The 11,042-nt window shown below is 36.2% G+C and overlaps 1 protein-coding gene across 1 annotated transcript; it reads left to right on the top strand.

The window, feature by feature from the left end:
* Nucleotides 1–6,279: 6,279 nt before the first annotated feature.
* On the top strand, nt 6,280–10,747 carry LOC122066985. Its single transcript, XM_042630825.1, has 6 exons — nt 6,280–6,545; nt 6,654–6,792; nt 6,936–7,098; nt 8,003–8,120; nt 9,388–9,607; nt 9,894–10,747. Exons 3-6 carry the CDS (start codon nt 6,973–6,975, stop codon nt 9,982–9,984), a joined length of 555 nt encoding a protein of 184 aa, XP_042486759.1. The 5' UTR covers nt 6,280–6,545; nt 6,654–6,792; nt 6,936–6,972; the 3' UTR covers nt 9,985–10,747.
* Nucleotides 10,748–11,042: the final 295 nt, after the last annotated feature.

Raw genomic sequence — 11,042 nt, forward strand, 5'->3', positions numbered from 1 at the left:
TTTCAGAAGACCATTCAGCTGTAAAAACATCTCATTAAAAAAGTTGAAAAAAAAAAAAAAAATTGCAAAACATATTGTATCTTATACTAAGAAAGGTTTTCTAGATTGCAGGGTGGGCTTCAACACAATAGCGAAATCGCTCCATTAGTGGTTTCTTATGCCCATCAAATAATTTGTAATCTTATTTTTATTGTTCTTTCAGTAAACCACACAATTCTTCACTAACTATTTCATGATTAATTAACGAAACGGTTGGGACTTGGTATCAGAATTTTTCCCTATAGATTATTTTCTAAGAAATGGTTGAGTAATTGTTACTTGTTTGTCTAAATGATTGGTGATGTGTGTTCCCATGCTAATAACTAGCTTTTTTTCTTCTTTTTTTTGGAAAAAAAAAAAACTAGAGAAGAATATATAATTGCTTCATAGTTATTATCACCTCAAAGGATATTGTCCAGTGACATTTCTCCTGAATCATCCTTGTAGCTAGTTGCATGATTTGATAATTCAATTGGAAAAAATCATCACACTTTTCCAACCATTGTAAATTTACTTCTGCAGGGAATGTGCATTTTCATGCAACTGTTGATTGGGGAAGTTGATACTTAGACAGCTACGATGGCGACCACCTTGTTTGAACACTCCATTTCACGCTCAAAAAGGTCATTGGACAACCATTGATGAGTCAATGGTAAATGTTCAGATGATTAAGGCATAGATCATTAAAGTGAGGATGTAAATATATAGTCGAAAATCCAAATTTGATTTGCATTCGCATCTAATAAAGGGTATATGGATCCAAATTCAAATAATCCAAAAAATAATTATATAATCTGAATAGATAATCAACTGAGAGAAGGATAAAGAGAATGAGGACAAGAGATAAGACAACTGAGAGAAGGATAAAGAGAAAATCATATCCGTTAGGAAGGGGAAGGTCTGGATTACGCAAGTCAACGATGTAAGCAACTTGTCGCAATCCGAATTTGATTCACATCTGTATCCATTTAGAGTTATTTATATCCGATCGTATTTGATCCATTTACATTCATATTATTATGTATAGTAATCAACGTATAATATGGTACACTTTTCTATAGATTTGAGTTTACAACCACAACCTCTTATGTGGTAGCACCTTAAACCAATATGCTATTCTGATTTTATGTTGTATAAGCTCCTTACAGCAAAATCATGCTAGTAGTAGACTATCAATTCATGTGAGGGGAATAAGGTGATCGGCCAAACTGGTTTGGTTTTGAAAATATTGTTTCCTGAAAATTCAAACTTGCACTTTTCTGGTCTTCTAGTTACGTCTGCTTTGGTTCTACTAACTACCGAGAAATATTTCTTAAAACAACCACATGATTAGGCTTTGACTTGCTTGAAAATCATTAGGTCCCTGTGAGAGCAAATAAAATAGCAAGTAATGGCTATGTTACCTACTGAAACAGTGAAACTAGGTTATACGCATCGCCATCCCCTACAAGCTACAATCTAGGCTTACATGTAGCTTATAGCCTAATTTGCTATATACATCCGGCATCTATCCCTTGAATTTCTGGTTCCCTCATATTAAAATACAAGTGTGAAAAAAAAAAAAAAGTTGTAATAAGTCCATATGGGGCAGGACCCAGTTTTTTCAGTCATCCATAGTCCTAGTGTCACACGAGTCACACCTGAAAAAGCCCACATGGGCCTCAGCCCTCAGTCACTTTCAGTTCCCCAAAATCCGTTCCGCCGCTTTGAAGTTTTTTTTTTTTTCTACACAGTACCGTTGTGTCAAAAGGGTGTTAATCGGTTCGATTTTGGTTTAAATGGTGTGGATCGGTTTGGTTCATATTTATTTGACTAAAACCATAACCACACTATTTACTAAACGGTTCCACTTTCTGAAACCGTGACCGTTTAGTAAATGGTTCGGTTTTTACGGTTTTTAAACGGTGTCGGTTTCACAATTTTAAACGGTTTCGATTTTGATTTATTCCATACGGTTTGTAAAACAGTTCACAATCGGTTTGTTATAACTTGCAACCATCTCTAAACTGAAGATCGTAAGCTTATCAAAAAATAATTGGCAACCACAAATAAGAGATTCTATATTAACTATGGTATGTCTTAATTTGATAATCTGGTGTTATTTCTTCGCATGACCATTCTCAAACATTTAGAACTAATATCATACAACATCCAAATCCAGCCTTCTACAGCATAAAATATTAAAATGACAGGTGGTTCAGCCAAAACACCCCATCTATGATAACATAATAACATAGTAACATATATGGATTACAAGTTCATGATCTAAAGCCTAAATTTGAACTGAATTGTAATAAATCATACTAAAGCAGGATGGACACTTAATTTAATTGTTAATTGTTATACAGATTACTGCCCTTTCTTTATTTAATTGTTATACGGATTAATCGAATCGGTTTAAATGATTTTAAACGGTTCGGTATAAACAGTTTCAATTCGGTTTGAAACCAACGGGTTCCACGGTTAAAACCGACCCGACCAGACCCATTTAGCTAATCGGCCTGAAACTTGAAACCATAACCGCAAATCACATCCTTATTGTGTCATGAGAAGGAAGTGTCAAATTTTACCAAAAAAAAAAAAAAATGTCAAAATACATTTTTTTTTTTCATGGCTTTCTTTGTTTTTGTCATAAGGATTTAAGTATCAGTCCGTTAAATTTAAAATATATATTAGAGAGTATTGCACGTATTAGAGATACATTCAGATATACTAAAGATCAAGGATTAAAATATCAGTATCAATTATTATATCAGTCGATTAAATTTAGGATATGAATTGAAATGTATCGTATCGATGTCTGAGATACTTTAAACCATGTTTATCATAATAATTCCTTATGAAGTACCAACATTTTAAAACACCATCATGATAAGGGTGAAACAAAGTAAATTTCTTAAAACCCTAGTCCAATCCCAAGTTGCCAAAACTCAACTCAAACCCAACCCAACCTTGTCGGGCCCATGCCAATCCAACCTGGCCCTAATTGACCTTGATCAGGGCTTGGTTGACCCTAATTGGCTCTAGTTTTTGCTAGGGTCGGGTTAACCTTGATTGGCCCGGTTTTCACCATTTGTGTCATATGCATTAAGAAAAAAAAAAAAAAAAAACCGAATAGATCAAATGATCAGTACACAATTAAAATTATGAGGTGCAGCACAATAATAGATGTTCAGGACACCTGACCATAAGAATCAATGACCCAGATTTCATTATTTTGAATAAAAGGATAGGATAATAGCCCTAAATTATATTATATGAATCAGGGTTAATATCAGGGTCAGGTTGGGCTCGGCCTAAGCCTCAACCCAAGCCCGACCCAACCCTTACCTGGGTTCAGTGTTTTTCAATCCTAACCCACCCTAAGGGTTAGAAATCTTAGACCAAGCGTTGTTTGAGCTCAGAGCGGGTTCAAACCATTAAGGTCAAACTTACACCCTTACCATCATCAGTCATTTGTGCATAAAAATAAAAAATAGAAAATGGAGAGGGTTTCTTACATGGTAGTAGGACCTGTATAAGCATAGAGACCAATGGGAGCATTTTGCCCCTCCCTGTGTCTGGGTCTAGGGTGGTCATTTCACCCCTCTATGTTTGGGTGTAGAAGCCATTGCCTTCTAAACTTTTTTCTTTTTTGCTTTTGATAAATAAGGGGAAAAGAATGCTCTGTTAGTCATACAGTCATACGACCCTTGCGCCCAGGTACAAATGGTTGTCTTTACCAAAAAAAAGGTACAAAGGGTTGCAAATGTTGTCTCCACCCCTAAGAAACCCATAAAAACCCAACCCTTATTGATGCACGAGTATTAATAGGAGGTGGGGTTTTCGTATTTCATAGGAGTGAGGGTACCATATCACCTCCACTGTGTTTGGGTGTAGGGACCTCGTGACCAGGGAGCATTATTTTGCCCAAATAAATAGGGAAAGTGTTTTTTTGTAAAAGAATGTGATTCCTACACATGCACAAGGCCATGGACCGCACAAGGAAATACGATAGAAATGTCATTTTCCCTTAGTAGTGGCACCCATTTATGTACATAATCAACAGATATATCGCATTAATCATATTTATTTATCTAAATTTAAATCTACTTAATTAAGATTAAAGTTCGTAGCACACACATAAAGGGTAAAAAATGAGGAGAAAAGAACGTGGAAGCACGAACCTTGCTAATAGAGATTGGGGTATTTGCCTTCCTCGGCTCACATGGCTTTCGCTGTTTGTCTTTATTAACTAAGAAAAGCAGAGGAAATTGAAATTATTATATTCTCCCTCTCTCTCTCTCTCTCTCTCTCTCTCTCTCATTTTTTTTTATATTAAATCTTTTAAATTATAAGTTAAAAATAAGATTAATCGGTGGAAGTCTTCGTTCTTTGCACTAACTATTCCAAAGGTCATCTTCTTACTCAAGTCTTCTCATTTTTATAACAATTAAAATCGGTGGCGTTTACAGTCTGATTTGCACTCTACCTTTCAACAGTGTTTGTGTTGTTTTTCTTCTTCTTTGTTAGCTATCATTTTATTATAATAATAAATCACCTCTTCTTCGTTTGTGACATTTTGACTTTTTTTCCCACCAAAAAAAAGACACTTAAGACTTTTTCTAGTGTCCTAGTGTGGAAGCCTCAAGAATGGAGACCCTAGGCTGATATTCTGGCAAAGAACAAGGCAATTAAGCCTCTCAGTATCAAGAACTAAATTAATGGGAGTTATCTTTCAAGAATGTTATTGATCCTTAATTAAAGATATATATCTAATTTTTTAAAGAATTTCAGCTATGTAATGAACCCTAAAAATTGGAATAAGGGAGAAGAAGTAAAGATTTCTTAAAATTTGTGATTATTTTATTGACAAGAAAAAAAAAAAAAAAAAAAAAAAAAAAAAAAAAAAAAAGGAAAAAGAAAAGAAGAAGATCTAAGTATCAATCCTGAACAATCGACGGTTCAAAAGAAAAATTACAAGAATCATCTAAAACTTGCAAGAATCAGCTCGAATAAGAATCAGACGATTCACCTAACTTGATTCTGATTACTTAAGCCAAACAGCCATGTGGCCAGGTTATCATTGATTCTGATATATATATATATATATATATTTATACTAAGAAAAAGTGTTCCATGATAGTGATCATAGCCCCCATACAACAAGCAATACTTGCATAGGACCAACTAACGATGGTAGGGCATGTCGACTCAAACCTACAAACAGCTGACTCGAGCAGTGATAGGGCAAACGCTTCCTTCCACTAGGCTACCAACCCTGTTGTCTACCAAAACGTTACGTAAACACATGTTACCGAAATATCCATGGAGCGCAAGAAAATATTCACCTTTCTCATGTGAGATGTGGTAGAAGGGTACAGTAGGCTGGAGAGGATCTGGGTTCTTCATAATTAGCCAACAAATGCAAGCAAGGGAATATAAGACACTGTAACTGTAGAAACGCGACCTTAAGATGATGCAAAAAAGAATGAAAAAACATTAACAAGCAATCACACAACGTATACAAATTTACAAGGTTCGACAAGATTGCCTACGTCCTATATCTCTCTTCATTTTCAATAGAGAATATGATTACAACGCTTATCCCCAAACCACTCTCAACATTTTTACAAAACAATTGAAATTCCAACCCACTTTTACCATAGATGAAATTAAAGGCATCTTATCATCTTATCCCAAACAGAAACCCCAACACTTAGGGCCCGTTTGATAACGTTTCAAGAAACGCATTTCTGCCGTTTCTGTTTCCAGAAACAGCAGAAACGGAGTAAAAAGCGTTTGATAAAACTGTTTCGTTTTACTTATTTTCAGAAATAGAAATAGAAATTTTTACTTATTTATGGTTCAAGAAACGACTCAGGCAAAACAAGTTCAACTTGTTTCGCCATTTCTGGAAACGACTTGTGGCCATTTTTTCATTGGTTACTATTGACTTCTAAAAACATGACTTATCAAACACCTTCAATTTCGTTTCTGTTTCTAGAAACAGAAATTTATGTTTCTACCGTTTCTTGAAACAGAAACGGCAGAAACGTTATCAAACGGGCCCTTACTACCCTTTTCTTTGTTTTTTTGGTACTCATCACATACTGCCCACATTTAGTCATAATTAATTAATTATTAATGGCGACAAATTCTGTTAGCCAAATGCCTATTGGGAATTTGGGATTATCCCATTCTCACAAGATAAACGCATGCAGTGACTCATGAGATACGTACACCACCCCCACCTCTCTCTCCCTCTTTTTTCTGTGAAGATTGAAGAAAACCCATTCTTCTTGTTGAAGTTGAACAGAAGAAAGAGACAGCCGAGAGCCGCCACTTAGACTTAGAGAGGGCACCGAACGAGTTAGTTACGCGACGTTTCATCCATCCATATCCCTTAAGGTTTAAGCAATCGTAGCAGGTTTCTTAAACGAAGGCCTTCATGAAGATTAGATGATGAAAAGTTGAATCAAAATTACAACCTTGAGGTTTTGCTAGCTGTTCCGCATCTCTTTCAGGTTTGGGATTTCAGAACGATCAAATAGTAGATTAAGACATACATATTTTTCTGATTTCTTTTTTCTCTTCTTACCTGTTTGATGGAATCTTTCTTTTTGACTACACAGGTTCTGGATTATCGGGAGGGGCAAGTACCCCATTGGTTACGCAACTCTAAACCTCTAATTTCTCTTGTTTCCTCATTTCTAAGTTCTTCAGATCAAATGATTCATGTGAAGAAAAACAAAGACGGAGCATCCAAATTCTGTAAGATTGCTCCTTTTTCCTCTTCTCTTCTTTAAATTCTTCATTTTAACTGTATCCTGCAACTGTTCTATTGGGTTTTTGGGGGTTTTCTTTGTCAGTTCAACTGACTTGAATTCTCTCTGGTTTAATTTTTTGTGTCTTAGAAATTGAAGTCTTCTTCTTTGCCGAGCTCTTTCGGAGATGGCGATTTCCCACCAAGAAGGGTTACTGGGGAGAGGCGATGATGAACCGGATAGCTTCGTTGTGGATATGGAAAGATTGTGCCATGGCACTGATAAAGACATCTCCCCTAATTCAAGGATCACTGTAAGAGAAACCAACCCTCTCTCACTTTCTATTTTATTTTAGTTTCTTCTTTCTGTTGTTAGGTTTTAGAATCAAAGTTCTGCAAATCTCTTGCTCAAATTATTGTTTTTTTTTTTTTGGCCGACTAGTCCCTGGGGTCACTGTGATACCAAAGTACCAGAAGACCTGATGTGGTGACCCCAAGAAGTTAGGCGCAACGACGAAGGTTTGATCACGGGACCTCGCTTCCTGAGGCGGATTACCGTGTCCCATCCAAGTCAATTGCACTTATCCCTTGGGGTTCAAATTACTGTTGAATTTCTTGAAATTTTCATATATTTTCACTTAATTAGTTTTTTATATAGTGTTAATGGGATTAATTTCTTTTATTTCCTCAAAGTTCTCACATATGGTTAATGGGATTAATATTTCTTTGATTGTTAATTTCTTAATTTTCATATGAATCAAACTTTCTTCAATTAGACAAGGAGAGGTTTTTTGATATACCATGCTACCAACTCCGATGGACTTTTGGAAATTAGAAAGAACAAACGAATGCCTTTATTCAATGTTTTCTTTTTCTAACTTGGTTCGGTTGTCAATAAATTAATAATCAAAAATTCAAAAAAATTCAAATTTGAATAGAGACACATGAATAGAAATATTTTTTTTCATGATATAATAATTGATTTATATATCGATCTCTCTTTAAATATATTTTTCTTTTTATTTATTTCTTGGCAACCAAATTAAGCTTCACTGCTCTACCAAAAAAAAAAACCTTCTCTCTCTCTAAGAAATCTCTATTACTTTCCTTGCTTCACCTCCTTTAATATTCCTTGAGTTTCAATTTTGGAAAGCCTTTCTTTTTTAATATTATCCTGTGAACGTTTTTAAAAAAGAGAAAATAATCTTTATGATGCAGAGAAGCTTTTCCCGAAAAGGAACACACAAGGGAGAGAGGAAGAGTAATGCTACCATAGCTGCTAGTAACGACAAAGCCACAGATACTGTGGCAACTAATGGGGATATCTCCTTCAGAGGTAACCTTATTTTGAGGAAGCTATCTAGCTTTTATACACTAGATTAGCACTAGTAGATAACAATGAATCTACTTTTATGAAGATTACAAATCCTTTCTTATCATGTTCCTCAAAAGCAAAGAAATAAGATTTTAGTACCGTTATATCTCTTTCATAATCGATATGGAATCAAGCCCTATATAATTGATTGATAGAACCGACGTCCATGACGATCCACTCCAAACTCGTCTTTTATGAGGGTTTCATATGTTCTAGGGTCTAGCACTTGAGATCCCCTACACATATTTATATGGACATTTTGGCTGCTGACTTGACTCACTCTCTTGTCACACCTTTCATTAACTCGCTTGATTCGGACTTAATCACTCTTTTGTTTGGAGGATCATTCATTCTTCACTATCTTGCTATTACCCATAGGGAGTACCTCCCTTTGATATACCACTTCTCAAGCACTCAGCCTAAACTTTTGACCTAAGGTGTCTAATAAACACGAGCTTTCACATCTTCATTACTGCAACCCCTTTGCTACCCAGCTCAGGCTAGCTTAGCCACCTTTCATTAACTCGCTTGATTCGGACTTAATCACTCTTTTGTTTGGAGGATCATTCATTCTTCACTATCTTGCTATTACCCATAGGGAGTACCTCCCTTTGATATACCACTTCTCAAGCACTCAGCCTAAACTTTTGACCTAAGGTGTCTAATAAACACGAGCTTTCACATCTTCATTACTACAACCCCTTTGCTACCCAGCTCAGGCTAGCTTAGCCACCTTTCATTAACTCGCTTGATTCGGACTTAATCACTCTTTTGTTTGGAGGATCATTCATTCTTCACTATCTTGCTATTACCCATAGGGATCTTCATTACTGCAACCCCTTTGCCTACCCCGCTCAGGCTAGCTTAGCTCTCCACTCTTGCTTGATACAGCGATGGCTTTTAGCTTGACACCTGTCTCATTTACTGTCATTTAAAAGCTGAAGAGAGGTAGTTATGGAAATAAAAAGGATAAGTGTTGGCATTTGAAGCGTATATAAATATATGTGCAGAAAATCTAGACCTCCCTTCACCTTTTGCCCAGGGGAGAGGGAGGTTTGGGATTAGAGATCGATTGCTCTAATACCATTAATATGAATCTTAAGAAAACTCACCCTTATAAATCAACATATAAGGTGATGAAACCCAAAACCACATCATACCACACCAAATTCCTCTATGTGAAATCAATCCTCATATAACTAATATGGCACCATACTATTTTGGGCAGGAGATGGTGGTGTTATCGATGTCAACTTGGCTGAAAAGTCAACCACTGTTCCAAGGGGGACTGCATCAGTAGAGCCCACGAACAAGCAAGCACGAGCAATGAGGATGGTAATGAACAATGAGAACAGAGCCATTAGTAGTCCTAGAAGACACGGTGCTAAGAGGCCATTGGCTGCTTGGCTCATCGGCCCACGGACGGTCCTTGCCTTCTTCGCCACTTTGTAAGTAAATCTTTTCTATTCTTTTTTCAAGCTTTTGATTATTTTGATAGAAAAAATGTTGTGTAAGGTAGTGTGGCGCTTGTGTGCTCAGACATATGGGGGAAAAATGATTGGCCCATCCTTATGAAAGGAAAAATATCTCTTTTGTGGATGCCTCCTGCTCTTCTATTAGCCTTCATGCACACGCAGGAATCACACTCTCTCATACAAAATATTCCCCATTTTAATAATATCAAACAAATAGAATATTGAACTTCTATTGTTCTTGTGTGTGGGATTGGCACAGGTCAAGCATGGGAACTATACTACTGATCTACTTCACGCTTTCCATGGCCAAACATGGTGAAGACGATCCCTCTCCAGCTCTGATACAGTGAAGAAACCGATAGCCAATACAAAGGAGTCCTTACCCCTCATTTTGAGTCCGGATCAGTCCCTGTACTCTTTCTCATTTTTTCTGTTTTAGATTTTTCTTTGGGGTTGTGGAAAATCTCAGATATGTACTTAATGGAAAATGTCGTCTTCACGATGGTGAGAAAAGACTAGGAAATACCAAAAATGTAATCTTCATTTTGTTTTGAGTAGAGAGAAGGGGAGGCGGAGTAAGGGGGATAGTGAGAGATGAAGACATGGAGGAGATATGGCAATGTCACAAGAAATAGAGTATATAAGATACATAAGAGTGAAGAGGAGCGTGAAGAGGATTTCACTTTCTACCATAAAAAAGTGAAAAGAGGTATGTATACATATATATATATATATATATATATATAAAAGCAAAAGGGACAGGTGTTGGATCCTCACATGTAAATCGAAGTGAACGTATGTGAAGGTTGTGCAGCAGATTCAAATTCATCCTTGTTGGCATCAGTTACCATCATAAGCTATACAGTTGAGGTAATGCAATTATGTTGATGGCTTAGAGTGAAGTACTTATTATTAGAGTTTTGTAGTTCGTCTGAGTGCCAAGGGTGCCACTGTGTACAGATGAGATACACTGTCCATTGGCAAAATCTGGGTTTAGAGTTTTTTCCATTTCACTCTTTTTGTTTTGGGGTGGAGGCGCTCTAGTTCGTTGTAGATTCTTATCCAGGACTTATATCATTTACTGATGCTATGTGAATCACTTTTTTTTAGTAATAATGTGAACCGTGAGAAACATATAAAGTGTATGACTAACCCAATAACAAAAAATCAATGGAATTGACTTTGTCATTGCGATAGATCATAACCTAATTTGAATCCGCTTCAGAGCAGTCAGAATTGGCTTGAACAGTTAAGAAAACCCTGAAATTAGCTATATGCATGTCACAGGTCTAAGTCAATTTAGTAGACCAACGAAAGAGAGGTTAGTCAAAGTGATGGGTAAAGGTCAGGCTTGTTTTTAAAGGAAGTTAGATCCATTGTTCCACTTTTTTTTCTGTAAAATAAGAAA

Source organism: Macadamia integrifolia, unplaced genomic scaffold, assembly GCF_013358625.1.
Source record: "Macadamia integrifolia cultivar HAES 741 unplaced genomic scaffold, SCU_Mint_v3 scaffold2651, whole genome shotgun sequence".
NCBI lineage: Eukaryota > Viridiplantae > Streptophyta > Magnoliopsida > Proteales > Proteaceae > Macadamia > Macadamia integrifolia.